This window comes from Diadema setosum, chromosome 17 (assembly GCF_964275005.1).
Source record: "Diadema setosum chromosome 17, eeDiaSeto1, whole genome shotgun sequence".
Classification (NCBI taxonomy): domain Eukaryota; kingdom Metazoa; phylum Echinodermata; class Echinoidea; order Diadematoida; family Diadematidae; genus Diadema; species Diadema setosum.
The window spans coordinates 6,075,271-6,090,368 of NC_092701.1; the positions used below are offsets into that span (position 1 = coordinate 6,075,271).

General features: G+C 42.1%; 2 protein-coding genes and 1 long non-coding RNA gene across 3 annotated transcripts; 2 read left to right on the forward strand and 1 right to left on the reverse strand.

Annotated features, from left to right (window-relative positions):
- Positions 1–570: 570 nt before the first annotated feature.
- On the reverse strand, positions 571–6,022 carry LOC140240454 (uncharacterized). Its single transcript, XR_011902032.1, has 3 exons — positions 5,986–6,022; positions 5,558–5,599; positions 571–909 (listed from the first exon to the last, which is right to left on the reverse strand). It is a non-coding gene; the product is annotated as an uncharacterized lncRNA (long non-coding RNA).
- A 4,012-nt stretch (positions 6,023–10,034) lies between these two features.
- On the forward strand, positions 10,035–10,562 carry LOC140241128 (craniofacial development protein 2-like). Its single transcript, XM_072320892.1, has one exon. It carries the CDS (start codon positions 10,035–10,037, stop codon positions 10,560–10,562), a length of 528 nt encoding a protein of 175 aa, XP_072176993.1.
- An 880-nt stretch (positions 10,563–11,442) lies between these two features.
- On the forward strand, positions 11,443–11,988 carry LOC140241129 (uncharacterized). Its single transcript, XM_072320893.1, has one exon. It carries the CDS (start codon positions 11,443–11,445, stop codon positions 11,986–11,988), a length of 546 nt encoding a protein of 181 aa, XP_072176994.1.
- The last annotated feature ends 3,110 nt before the right edge of the window (positions 11,989–15,098 follow it).

A 15,098-nucleotide genomic window follows, 5' to 3' on the forward strand; every position in this document is an offset into this window, starting at 1 on the left:
AGTTTATATGGAATAAATGTAGCATTAAATGTTTTTTAATTGGCAGGCTGTTAGGAAATACGAGCACCAACGGTAAAAAAAAAAAAAATAGGATGAAGGAATTTATACAATTCAGAATCAGGTACAGTACCAAAGGCGGCACAATCTGTTATCAGTAAATATCAGCATTTCACTTTTATTAACACATCGTATAAATAGCGAAGTTAGTAATGACACGATGAAGACTCGTCCACAAGTATCTCTCAGGCATATGAAAGATGTCTCAAATAGACATGGTCGTAACTTTAGAGCATAGCGTTTATCCCCTGTATTTGGAACTCTCATCCCTAACCATGCCCATAACTTCCTTAAGAGATTTCATGCAGAATAACAGTTTAGGTTGATGAGACATTTTAAGGTTTGCTGTGGCGTCGTCCATCAAGTGCTATTCCTCTTTCAGTGTGTGCGTTGTTGTTGTTGTTTTTTTTTCACTCTGTTTCAGGTTCTCCTCTTTTTTCCCCTTCCTTGTCTTCCTGCTCCCTGGTCTATTTAATAAATATCCCTCTTTCGGTGCCTTTTCGTCCTCACTCATGTTCTCCCCACCCTTTCCTTTACCTCTTTTGTTTCTCACCCTCATCGGTGTTGATTCAGTAATTTCTCCATAGAACGTTGTGATTCTTCTTCATGACGCTCACCCTGGGAAAATCCATTGGTGTGTTTGATCACAAACACCCCTGCTTGTCTTTCTCCTTTTTCTTGCGCATGTCATCTTGCCCTTCCTGGTTTTCCAGGAAAGCCATCTGTTCGAAAGTATTCCGTCTCCGCTAGTTTCAGGTTCGTTCCGGCAGGTGGTAAACTTTCTTAACCCAGATCCGAGGCCTCCTCCGTGTCTTCTCTCAAATCCTGCAGCTTGACATGTGTTTGTATGTGCTTGTATGTATGTGTGTGTGTGTGTGTGTGTGTGTGTGGAAAGGAAAAAATTGAAAGTTATGACTATCAAATGAAAAAAAAAAAAATCCAAACCTGCAATCATGTCTTTGTAGAATATACGACTTGCGTGTCAAGGGGTGCTTATAAATTGTCTTTCCTGATTCACCAACGTTAGAAACTTTCTTCAATTTACGGCATTCTATGAACATAAATTTCTGACATGTTAGGCAATTTTATTACGGATGAAAATGTAACACAATGTCATATACACACGCAAACACGCACATCACACACTGAAACATGATTATGTATACAGTGTGGTATGTGTGCGAGTGTATGTATGGATGAGAATTTTGAACGATGTACAATTGCCAATTTTCGCACCTTATGACATTCTTTCCCTTAGAACACGCCAGGATGATCTAAGAAACCAGATTTTTTCAAGTCATCTCAAAGCCTGGTAGATTTCCTTTCAGGAAATGTATGGTTTGGTTGACTTTTGACTGATATTTTTCATTTGACAAGGACTTAAAGCGTAAAAATACGGTAAAAACGCCATTTTTACAACATTTTTTTTTTTTTTCAAACTAATGATGTGCCTTTTTTATGGTACGTGGCATCTAATATCTGACCATGTTCTGGATCTGACATATCATGGGTATGTACCACAAAATTATAAGAACTTTATGAACACGTATAAAATTACAGAGAACAATTGAAATATCATAGCCCTAGACAGACGAACGTCCGTGATGCTTTTATTTTTATCGCTGCTGCAAATTCTGCTTTGTTGTCCCAGCTGTAATGTATACGAAAAGTTGGTGTTTCATCTAATGAACATATCCTTCAAAAATTGTGCTTCTGCTGGCTGTAACACATGGGACGTAACATTCTTTTATGCAAAATTATACTCAGTTTTCGTCACGGACGTGCTTCCGCTATTTACTAATAATGATCGTAGCACATTAAAGTTATTGGCGATATTGTCCAAATCAACTATCTAGCCACACGATAATATGTTTGTTTTGAGTTGCTGTCCATCCCTTGTCAAATGGGAACCGAAATTACATTTTTAGACGGATCTCCGAGAAAAAAAAGAACGTTCGTGATGATTAAAACCGTATCGAGTGGGACACCATCTTGCTTTGATGGTGAAGGTACATTTTACCTTTGGCTCTTTAGCCGAGGAGCTGCATGTCATGTTTGGAGCGGACTGAGGCTCGTCCGCAGTTTTTGGACCATACGATTCACCGAAAACCAAGCAAACAATTAATATTTTCTCTGAAAATTCACCTCCTAATCCCCCCCCCCCTTGAACAATATATATATGTGTAGTAAGGATGTCAAATTTCTTATAACTCGCATTGACAATATATTTTCACATTTTTGAAAGAGTTAGGAAGGGTGCACGTCACGAGACCGACACCCACGAGTCACACAGCCCACAAGGTATACAGCTCACAAGTCATACAGCCCAAGAGTCATACAGCTCACAAGTCATACAGCCCACCAGTTATACAGCCCACGAGTTCGACACTGAGTAAATAAAGCCCACGAGTTCGACATCAAGTAAAATAAGCCCAGGAGTTATACGGCTCACGAGACCGACACTGCGCACAAAAGGCGCATGAGACTGACACTAAGCAAACAAAGCCCACGACACCGACACTACACTTAAAAGGTCCACGAGACCGACGCTACGCATAAAATTAAGCTCACGAGACCGACATTACGCAAAAGAGGCTCACAAGACAGACACAAAGCAAAGAAGGCCCATGAGACCGACAGGATGAACAGCGCCACCTATAGACCAATAAATTGTATAGGGTGTCCTGATAATGGCATAAGGAAGAGTTACCAGGGGGTTACACCTTCACTTGCCCCCCCCCCCCACCCCCCAAAATGATCAGGATCTTTAATTGTGTTTGCGTGGGTGTGTGTTTGTGGAAAAAAAAAACATAAACAAAATTCAGTAAACGAGTGCAACAGATCTTTCCACGTTAACTTAAAGATTCCAAGACACCCTCGTTTGCATGTTAATCGTTTGACCTCTTTTACATATTCCTACTCCCCCCCCCCCCCCGAGATAGAGAGAGAGAGAGAGAGATCTGCCTTCGGTGATTGTTGTTATATTCTAGTGGGATCATCTGGAGACATTTTATAGAGTGAAAATCGGCATGATACGAATATGCTTAATAGGGGTTGAATAGACAAAAAAAAAACGGATTGTAAGAAATATTCTTAGTGCAATTCCATCTAATCTCCAAAAACAAAGTGTCTACCAAAATCATTACGTTTTTTTTTTTTTTCTTGTAGGCGGTTGCTTGTGGAAAACTCGTCACAGAACTGGCAATCTATCATCACTTAAATTACATGATGAGAATGTGGGGTACAGACAAGAATTTAATACAAGTCAACGAATCAAGAAGAAAATAAAGCATATACAATGATTTTAAATGCAAATATAATACATTGAATGGATGAGAGATAAGTGGTTTTAGCTACTTCACTGATTTTTGGATCTTATAAGATACTTTTGTACTATGATGTCAATCTCCATTGGCTTGACGAATCAGATTATCAAGGTAAAAAATGTCACGAAATGTAATGGCAGTAAATGATTAAAAAATGACAATTCCTCATATAGGTTCTATATAATATATACAAAATCAATGAATCATTTTGCATGTTTTGCATGTATTCTTTTATTTAAGACTTAACTCTCTTATAGAACTAACGAATGAACAAGTGGAAAAGTTTAGAAGGCAATTTCTTATGCAATTTGCATTATTTTCACTCGTATTAAACATGTATTTTATTGATTCATTTGTGTTTTTTTCCTCCTTTTTTTGGAGGGGGGGGGGAGAAGGGAGGGGGGCATGAAGCCATTCTTTTTTTCTGATTGATAACAATGTCGCTCCCTGACAGACCTGCCCCCTAGAAATATGTAGAAATACATGTTTGATGTCGTTCATATGTAGATGGTAACCATCTTTCACTTGATAGCGTGAAGAAATTGCACCCGCCAGTATGTCATTTTTCCGTCCATGGAGCACCCTGTACAGGTAATTGACATGTAGATGGCGCTGTTTATCCTTTCGGTCTCGTGTGCCTTCTTTGCCTACTGTCGGTCTCGCGGGCTTTCTTTGCCTTTTGTCGGTCTCGTGAGCCTTTTTTGCTTATTGTCGGTCTCGTGGGCCTTCTTTGCCTATTGTCGGTCTCGTGGGCTTTCTTTGCTTAGTGTCGGTCTCGTGAGCCTTTATTGCTTAGTGTCGGTCTATTGGGATGTGTTTCCTTAGTGTCGGTCTCATGAGCCTTTTGTGCGTAGTGTTGAACTCATGGGCTGTATGACTCCTGAACTGTTTAACTAGTGGGCTGTATGACTCATGAACCTATTATTGATGTCGGTCTCGTGGACCGTATGACCTGTGGGTGTCGGTCTCGTGGGATGACCCTGTTAGGAAGGCTAGGAACTCTCTGCCGATTAGTTATCCGTCCTGGAACATGACCCTATCATAGCAGTAGAACGAACGTCCGTGACGTATGCAATCCGACCGATAGGGATTACCTGTCCCGAAAGTGTCCTGTATTCTTTATAACTTTTGGCTCCAATAGCGACAAATAAAGTTTTACAAAGTACACAATGAGTTTAGAGCAGTAGTTTCAGAATTTTCAAGGCGGTATGTGATCATGATGAACAAACAATTGAAAATTTACTCACAATTTTACGCTTGATTCCCTTCTGATTATACAAAAACAGCTTAACACTGAAAACCAAGTTATAGGAAAATGGAATTTTGCGTAATCTGTAATTTCTGTGCGTTTAAATTTCTTTCTAATGAGGTTTTGAAGACAATTGGCACTGTTACAGGTTCTGAAAGTTTCGCTCACGTACGTTCCGTCCGAGAAAGGAAATTTCTGATAACTACAAATGTCTCACTGTACATTAAGTTAATGTTACTTGAAAATATGACCAAATCACCGGGTCACTCATACCCAAAAGTGAATAACGTTCAGCACTCAATTTACCTGTAATAACAAAAGGAAAACGTTTTGGTCACGGATGTTCGATGGTAGAATAAGTCCATGGATTACATAGTAGGAGAAAGAGGAACAGTGCCACTTTTTGGTGTCAGATGCTCCAAGTGTTCATCTTTTGAGTATGGTAGCTGCAATCTCAAACAGAACACATCCAGATTTGGTCTCCATCACGGACGTTCGCTGTAATTGTCATGATATTTAATGCCTTAATACGTTTTTATTTTATTTTTATCTTCACGACGATTTTCTCCCATTCCCTACGTAGCCTGAACATACTGCGACCAAACAAAAAAAACAAAACAAAACAAAACAAAACAAATCTGAAAAGTGCTATACGCAGTCACATTCAGGATATATTGAAACAAAAGGGATAAAATAACGGAAGAAGTCTGTAATGGGCATGTATTGAAGAAGGAAAAGTTTCCAGAGAAGCAGTTGAATTAAAATGAGAAGAAACAGAGAAGGGATCGAGCTCCAACACACAGAGAAAAGAATTCCCAGTGCACTCCCGTTATACCGAATTCCACTGGAGAATTTAAGATCAACTTAACTTCGTGCATGAGAGCTGGCCGAAAATGAGTATAGTGCTTCATTAGTAGTCACTGACCTGCTCGTTTAAGGGCCTTCCATTGACGGTTATGTTCTCCAGCTGTAGCACGTACACAATATGAAAATGAAACTTAGCAAATGAAATATAATTATATAATAGTATACAGTTATGTACCGTTTACACATCACGATAAATGTATTCTTCTGTTGGTGAAGATTAATTGCTTCAATGCAACATTGAACATATAATTGTTCTTTGATCAGTTCTCTTCCAATCAAGAGGCTGGGATCGATTACAGGATTATGTGCAAAGACGAAGTGACTATTTTGAGCAGTTGTTTTGTTAGTGTTTGTCACTTCATATCAATACTGTTATGGTCTTTTTAAAGATTACACTTATGCAATTAGTTGTGCTTAGACAATGTAATACTATTTTCCATTCACTCATGCATTAGCAAACACATCGGAGTTGATTATACTATTTACGTCACAGTGTTTGTCCTGTTCAGCAATTGACGTAAAGAATCTCCCGGGCAGTTGATATTTGGAATTGATATATGCCCGCTCGAGACTGGGCATACGACACAGAAACTTGGCCAGGTCTTCTGCGTCTTGGTTTGAGACCCGATATCCATCAAATACCAAAGCAAACGTATGGATCTAAAGCAGAGGAAAGAAGAAAAAAAAAAAAAGAACGATTCAATTCATAATATACTTACTTTTCTTCCCGCTATATTAGAAAGCATTTTCTATAGGGCCCTTCTCCGTTTAGATGGTAAAATCGATGCAGCAGGACAGTCTTGTCAGAAATTTAGGGCACACAACACACATGAGTACAACATTGGAAAATCAAATGACGCAAGACTAGCAGTATCTTAATCCCTTTACATTTATACTACGTGTTTCAAAAAACATTTCCCAGTTTGATAATTAATAGTTCAAAAACCATTCATCCGATAAAACTGTCATTGATATGATTAATAGATGAATAGTGTACAATTTTGTTGAACGTGATTTGAATGTGAAAGCATTAATCAGCTTCATTAAATCTAACATTGATTTTGAAGTACCGTAAGGTTTCAGATTTTGGTCAAATTTTAACCCTCTGTACAAAAATTGAACTTTGCACAGGAACCAATGATGTGTATGTGAGTGTGTGCTGACAATGGCCCTGAACAATGGATATGCCTGAACCACCTGTTGACTAGGCGTCAGTCTCCTGCTCCCAGGCACATGAACGCTTAATCAATAATTCATGTGGATTGCCCTGGGCACTGCTAGTCTGAATTCATGTACGATAAGGGTAAAATACATGCACACGGAAAAAGTAAGCACATGTTTCCATGTGCTTGCAAACACCACATTTCATTCCAGCTGGCAATCGTTTTCAAATTTTACTTCACATAAATTTGGGATATAAATAAGCATAAACTAATGATCTAAAGTTCTTAACTTTAATACAACTGTCTACTAACAGTCTGACAAATTTGCCGCTTTTTCAATAAAAAGAGATCATTTTTGGTAAAGAGTTCAGCAGCATTTTTTATTGGGGCGATTTGTTTCACAGTAGATTTATTTAAGCCTCCATATACACAAGTGTATACTCTAATTGATTTCCTCTGCTTCCTGTCACCATGTTCACGGCAGAACAGAAGGCATTCATTGCAATTTCGTGTTTTAGAAGTAGGGAGAGCACTGTCGCGACTCAACGACATTATCGGCAGGCGTTTGACTTTACATAGATACTGCCAGAGGCTGAATAAAGACTAGTTGTGATAGTGAAATGTCTCATGAATAAATAATGAAGCATTTAATCCCTGGCCATTGTTCAGAACCATTCTCAGGGTGTTAACCACACACCCTATACACACCCATTGACCCCTGTGCAAAGTGAAAGTTTTGTACAGAGGGTTGAAAATAGATGAAAATCTGGAACCTAACTGTGAAATTAAAGGTGACATCATGGATTTCACGAAACGATTTTATTTCACCACATTATGCAATGGAGCTTAGTGGGAACAAGTAATGAAAATAATGAAAAAGAAAATCAAAAATTGTAGTTTGGAAAAAGGAAATCAACCAATAAACTCAGACAGACAAGCAAGTAAACATACTTGAGTTAGTCCCAGTCCCATAGTCGTGATCGTGACGAAATTGAGAATTATAGGTCCATATCTATTTGGCCTCTAATGTCAATGTGTAGAGGGGGATATCCCTAACACATGGGGATATTTTTGCGTTTTTAGACTTGAAATTCAGAGATCTGGCAGGTTCACACCTTGGGCTAAACGTTCGATTTTTTTTTAAAGCAAGACTCATCTTGGTGATACCTCCCACACGAGGGGCATATTGCATTTTCAGACCTGAAATGTAGAATCATGGTGGAAAAAAAATATCTATAAACTAATTGTCGGAAAAAAAAAGTGCGGGGAGAGGGTGTTAGTATACAAAAATTGACTGCTCATGAGGATGATGGTGGAAATTATCATTCCCGAGGTGTTTTTCAGACCGACCCTTCTATCACCCCGAGGCGTTAGCCGAGGGGTGATGGAAGGGTCGGTATGAAAAGCACCGAGGGAGTGATAATTTCCACCACCATCCGAATACAGAGCAGTTAATATTTGTTTTATATACCTCATCGTTTAAGACTTAACCAAGATCTAGGGCTAGGCAAATACGAAGTAAATTCTAACTGTTATGCCTAAACGTTAGCCCTATCAAATTTTCAGGCCACAGCCTGCGCTTGCTTGCATGGTTTTCGTACATTTCGTAGACTACCCAGTACGCACGGTACTCACTCACAGTTAAAGTCACACGGCCTTCGGCGAGCTCCTGCATAAAATCTTGGCAGAAGATTACAGTATACATCCAGTTTCCCGTCGCTCGTGTTTTAATTCGATATTTCCAACATGCTGAGATTTGTCTCTGCTTCGGGATCCTAAGAAATCCTAAGACAAAGTGTACGATCTTTGATCCAGCTCACTTCAAATCACGGGGGAGCGCTCGATCACCCTGCCACGTTGAAACATGCCTGCTGTGCGCTAGTGCGATGATTTTGCCTGTGTTTATACGATGCGCGCAGTGAACGTCCTTGGAGGGGTTGCGGACACCGCGCGCGAAGTCTAGTGTACTTGTTATGTGTACAAAAGTCGCGGAGGGTTTACGAATTCTATCACGAGGGTTTTGCCTTTCTATCACGAGGGTTTTGCCTTTCTATTACTTACATGAAAACCCTAAGGCGAGATAGACGGGACTACACCTTGTCACGTGATATACTTTTGACCAATCAGTGATACGAATCTCACTTATGAGGTATATAAAGGGAAATACGCCACCCCTACCCCCATAGAACGAGGAAGATTTTGCTTTTTTTTTCTCCATTTTTTAAACCTGTAATGATAAGACTTTTACAAACAGTAAATAATTATATATATATATATATATATATATATAGCAATGATAAAGTCACAACAGAAGAATGCAGGGAATGCATTAATAGCCAATCTTGATTTAATGAATAATCCGAATTTTCGAGGATCCTTCCTCTTCTTCAGGGATGACAATGCGAATTTTCACAATAATTATTAAGAGTGAGGTGCTACTACCCAGCTAGCGCGCGCAATATGTGTAACCAAAACAAAAAAAAATAATAGATGACAACTCTTGTTACAACAAACGCATGTTGTGCGCTTATGAGTGTTAAACTCTACGTCATAATAGATAAGACGCCACACTAGGATTGCGCGCTCTGCACAAAAAGATCATGAGACAATAATAGCAATAATAGAAACGTCATAAAGGCAACGAAGTTAACATGATACACTGAAAGTGCCAATGGAGTTTCACAGTGATATGTCAATATCCCACTATATAGCGCGCGTATATAGCAGCAGGTGCGGATACACTGGGAGCTGTAGTCGTAAACCTACACACAGGCGGCTCAGGACATGTGGTCGCTCTTCACTGGACCGAGGCAGCAGTGGAGTTCGGCAGCCTTCTGAGCGACCGAGCAGCCCTCTTGAGGATCGCTCTGCTTGCCTCCTCAGCAAGAGGACGGGGCTAGAAAAGGTGCCCTAAACATAGCCTGCCTCATCTTACCCTGGCCAGCATACCGCGGCTGGCGGGGATCCCCCTCTAGCGGTCGAAACACAAGGAAAATGAAAACAAAAGCGCTCACCCTAGCATCATGGAATGTGAGAACTCTACTTGATGACACGAAAGCAAACAGGCCAGAGAGACGCACTGCGCTGGTCGCCAGAGAACTGGCTCGCTACAATGTTGACATAGCTGCTCTTAGCGAAACACGGTTAGCAGAGAGAGGTTAGCTCACTGAAATTGATGGTGGCTGCACATTCTACTGGAGCGGACGTAGCAGTAAAGAGAGAAGAGAGGCTGGTGTTGGATTTGCTGTCAAATCCATCCACGTGCAGAAACTGGCAAGCATCCCTGTGGGACTCAATGACCGTCTGATGTCAATGCATCTCCCACTTGGAAAGAAGACAAGTGCAACCATCATTAGTGCCTACGCTCCGATCATGACAAACCCTGATGAGGTCAAGGACAAATTTTATGAGGAACTTGATTCTCTCATTGCTTCTTCAAAGTCTGAGAAGCTCATCATCCTTGGTGATTTCAATGCTCGAGTAGGGGCCGACTATCATGCCTGGCACAATGTAGTAGGAAAACATGGCATTGGAAACTGTAACAGTAACGGGCACCTCCTCCTCAGATTTTCCTCCTCTCATAACCTAGTAATCACCAACACCATGTTTCGACTACCGACTTGGAACAAGACTTCATGGATGCACCCTCGTTCGAAGCACTGGCATCTTATTGACTATGTGATCGTCAGGGCGAGGGACAGGCAGGACGTGAGAGTGACTAAGGCCATGTGTGGTGCTGACTGCTGGACGGATCATCGCCTTATCATCTCAAAGATGAACCTCCTAATTCAGCCCAAGAGAAGGCCACAGGGCCAGAAAGTAAAAAAGAGACTGAATGTCACAATCTCAAAGACCCCAAGAAGCTCCAAGACTTCCAAGAACACATGCATAACCACCTAGCAGATCTTCAGCTAAACCAGTCTAGCATTGAGGATCAGTGGGCAACCTTTAGGGATGCTGCTCACTCTGTCGCCCTTGAATGCCTTGGTCCAGCCACTAGGTACCATCAAGACTGGTTTGATGAAAACGACACAGAAATTCAGGAACTCTTAGATACAAAACACAACCTTCTACGTCTACATCAGAATGATCCCTCCAACATGGCTAAGAAGGCTGCATTCACCAAGGCCCGCAGCAAGGTCCAAGCAAAACTACGCCACATGAAATACTCCTGGCTTAGTGCCAAGGCCGATGAGATCCAAAGCTTTGCCGACAGAAACGACATGAAGATCTTCTATGACGCCCTGAAAGCAGTCTATGGGCCAAAACCGTCCGGATCATCCCCAATTCTCAGTGCTGATGGTTCTACGCTGCTCACAGAGAAGAAGCTGATTCTAGAAACCAGCCCAGATCAACAATGAAGCCATCAATCGCCTCCCCCAGGTGCCCATAAATCACAAGCTTGATGTGCCCCTTCAAAGAAGGAAATCGACACAGCCATCACACAGCTGTCTAGTGGGAAAGCCCCAGGCTCTGATTCCATCCCTGCTGAAGTGTACAAAAAGGGTGGCCCAATCACCCTCATTAGCTCACCAAGCTGTACCAGTCCATGTGGAGCAAAGAACAGTTACCACAAGAATTCAGAGATGCTACAGTTGTTCACATCTACATATTGAAAGGAAATCGCCAGGCTTGTGGCAACCATCGAGGCATCTCCCTCCTGTCTATAGCAGGCAAGATCCTGGCCCGAGTCCTCCTCAATCGCTAACTGGAAGATCTGGAGCAGGGTCATCTCCCTAAAAGTCAATGCGGCTTCCGTGCAGGTCGAGGGACCACTGACATGATATTTGCTGCCCGCCAGCTTCAGGAGAAGTGCATTGAGCAGCATCGTGACCTATGCACAACCTTTGTCGATCTGACCAAGGCCTTCGACACGGTTAGTCGTGAGGGACTCTGGAAAATTATGGGAAAGTTTGGCTGCCCACGGAAGTTCATCACAATTGTCCGCCAGTTTCACGATGGGATGACTGCCAAAGTTCTTGATAATGGTGAACCCTCCAATGCCTTTCCAGTGGCAAATGGAGTCAAGCAGGGTTGTGTCCTGGCCCCGACACTATTCAGCATGACGTTCTCGGCAATGCTCTCAGACGCCTTCAAAGACTGCGAACCTGGCATCAACATTAGGTACAGGTCGGATGGAAAGCTCTTTAATCTTAGGCGCTTGAAGGCCATCACGAAGGTGAAGGAGACCGTCATCAGAGACTTCTTGTTTGCCGACGACTGTGCAATCAATGCCAATGGTGAGAACGAGATGCAGATGCAGATGGGCCTGTGGCAAGTCTGGCAGCTGCATTCTGAACCCGCTGTAATTTCTCAATTTGGGTAGCAGTGGCACCGTAGAGCAGGCCATTACAGTAGTCGAGGCGGATGGTGATGAAGGCATGAATGATGATGAGTAATGATCTCTGGTCCAGATATTTGTGAATTCGACGGATGTTGTGCAGATGGTAAAAGGCTGCCTTACATGTCATTAGGACATGCTGATCCACGTCCAAGGCTGAATCGAAGATACAACCCAAATTCTTGACATGAGATGCAGGAACAATATTAGCGTTGCCAATCGTGATGTTAGGAATGTTGATCTTTTGGAGTTGTCACCGTGTGCCAATGATGAGGAACTCGGTCTTATCATCGTTGATTAGCAATCTGTTTGTTGCCATCCAAGTACGAATATCCCTGAGACAGCACTCCATCACTTCTACAGCTTCTCTTTCACTAACATTGCCATCAGGCCTGAATGAAAAGTAAACTTGAGTATCATTAGCATAGCAGTGGGCGCGCGGGAGATGTTTTTTTCTAGGACATCAAACAGGTCAGATGTATAGATGGAGAACAAGAGGGGACCCAAACAGGATCCTTGTGGGACACCACAGTGCAGATCAAACCTCTCAGACTGAGAGCCACAGATGGTTACTCGTTGACTCCTACCAAGCAGGTATGACTGAAACCATTCCAGTGTATGTCCGGAAAGCCCTATCTTGGTGTGCAAACGTCTGAGAAGAGTTTTGTGGTCGACGGTGTCAAAAGCGGAGCTCAGGTCCAACAACACAAGTAGAGTGACCTGTTGCGAGTTCATGTTGAGGAGAATGTCATTCTTGATTTTCAACAAAGCAGTTTCAGTGCTACGATTTTTTCTGTACACAGACTGGAAGAGAGGAAACAGAGAATGCTTGCCCATGTGATGCTGAAGCTGGTCACAAACAGCACTCTCGACCAGTTTGGACAGGAAGTTCAGATTGCTAATCGGACGGTAGTTCTTGAAGTCACACTCCAATCCATGTCTCTTTAACAGGGGTGTAATGAAGGCCTCTTTCCAGTCTTCAGTGAATGTTCCAGACTGTAGGGATAAGTTAATGACATCTCTCAAGACTGGAAGAAGTGGGTCCAGACAACTCATAAGTTGAGAAGGCATTGGATCACACTGGCAAGACTTTTTTCCACACCTCAAAACAAGGGCCTTGACATATGTGACCGATAAGGTGGAGAAGTGGTCAAGCACAATGTCATCAGGAGGACATGAAGACACAGAGCTTGACATGGATGGAGGTGTAGTGGGACATCCATCTGGAGTGAGTTCATCAATTTTCAGACGAATTGATTCAATTTTCTGCATGAAGAAACTCCCAAAGTCGTTTGCTAGAGCTACAGTGTCAGGATTGGAAGGAAGCGGAACATCTTGTTTACGTCCGAGTAGCTTATTTGTGCACAGGAACAGTTCACGTGGGTTGGACTTGTGCTTGTCAATGACTGATGTGTAGAAGTCGTGCCGTGCAGCGCTCATCACATTATTCGCGCATGTTCTCTTCTCCTTATATTCAGCAAGATCAGTGTCAGAACGTGTGCGCCTCCATTTACGCTCAGCTCGTCTCTTGAGCCTTTTAGCTGTCTTCACATCATTGTTGTACCAAGGAACAAGACTGTGTGATGAGATTTTCTTTGTCAAGAGAGGAGCGTGATCATCCAAGGCTTGTGACAAGGTTGCGTTATAGCAGTCAACAAGTTCATGTAGATGCTTCGGAGTGTCAGTGCAAAGTCTGGATGAACTTAGGTCATCTTTCAATGAATCCAGGTCTATAGACGTTAATTTCCGATATTTTCATTTCAATTTCAATTTATTTTCATATTTCTCACATATATCACAATAAAAGTATATAAATACAAAAATTATACAAAACATAATTTAGATGAGACTTCATCAGAATGTACAGAAGTTTGATTTGGTATAAACACGACGTCTGTATGCATGCGAATCAAACTGTGGTCACAATGCGAAAAAAATATGATCTGGCCTGCGTAAAAGCATTAGCTTGTACAGCCGCAGGTCCCGTGAGTAATCAGATTAGGGGAAGTTTAAAGTACGGATGTTTTTTAAGACCAACTATATCTGGGGAAACCGATTAAAACAATCAAAACAAAAATCCAATAAAAAATAATTATTATAATTAAATAAAAATACAGAAAACAGAAAGGTCACATGTTGCAGCAGTGAACAACAACTGCAGAGATTCAAGGGGTGTGTTGCAGGGTATAGAAAATGGCGTAACTGTATGTCATAAATACATAAGTAGAAGGTGGAATAATGAGATTTGTCGTGAATGTAAACAATACCGAAAGCTCAGGAGTAACATTCCAGCATGGGTCCTAAAACCAAGCATTCCGTGTGACCATAGTAACCGACAGCTGTCACGCGCGAGAATTTCGATAACCGAGTGGAACAATAGGTGCATGAACAGCGCAAGAGGGCAGACTGTTCAAAAATAGTGTTCATGGTTAGCAGGGGCGGATCTAGCTTTTTTCCAAGGAGGGGGTTTAAGGGTTGAGCTGGGTATTGCAAAGTGAGTGAGAGCAAAGCGAGTGGGGGGGGGAGGGTGTGGGAGGGGGGTATCCCCCCTCCCACAGTAGGGAGATTTTCAATTTTTAGGATTGCCAGCTTGCAATTTTAAGCATATTAATTACTTTGCATGCTCTATTTTCCCTCTCTCTCTCTCTTTTTTTGCCAAACATATATACAATGTATATATATATATATATATATATATATTTTTTTTGGGGGGGGGGGGGCAGGGGGGGGGGTTGGTGCAGCCCCACCCGCGCCCCAAGCGCGGTGGAACATGTCTGGTTTGGGGGGGGGGGGCAAAATTTCGACGGGGATGGGCACATTGACGTGATGGTTTGAGATCCTCGGCGAGGGAGCGAAGCGACCAAGCGGGGGGAGGGGGAGTACAAAAGTCGCGTTTATAGAGCATTTAAAAGCAAATTTCCAGGAAATTAAAAAGAGGATAGAATCATTTGCAAATGACTATGATTATACGGGGGTATAACATTATTTCATGAGACGGTGTGAGATCCGCGGCGAGAGCGAAGCGACAGAGCGGGGGAGGGTGTGGGAGGGGGATATACCTCTTCCCATGTCCCACGCATAGGGACTTTTTGTAA

What these genes read in the sequence shown, in the direction of transcription:
- LOC140241129 (XM_072320893.1), top strand. Translation starts at nt 11,443, where the DNA reads ATGATATTTGCTGCCCGCCAGCTTCAGGAGAAGTGCATTGAGCAGCAT.
- LOC140241128 (XM_072320892.1), top strand. Translation starts at nt 10,035, where the DNA reads ATGACAAACCCTGATGAGGTCAAGGACAAATTTTATGAGGAACTTGAT.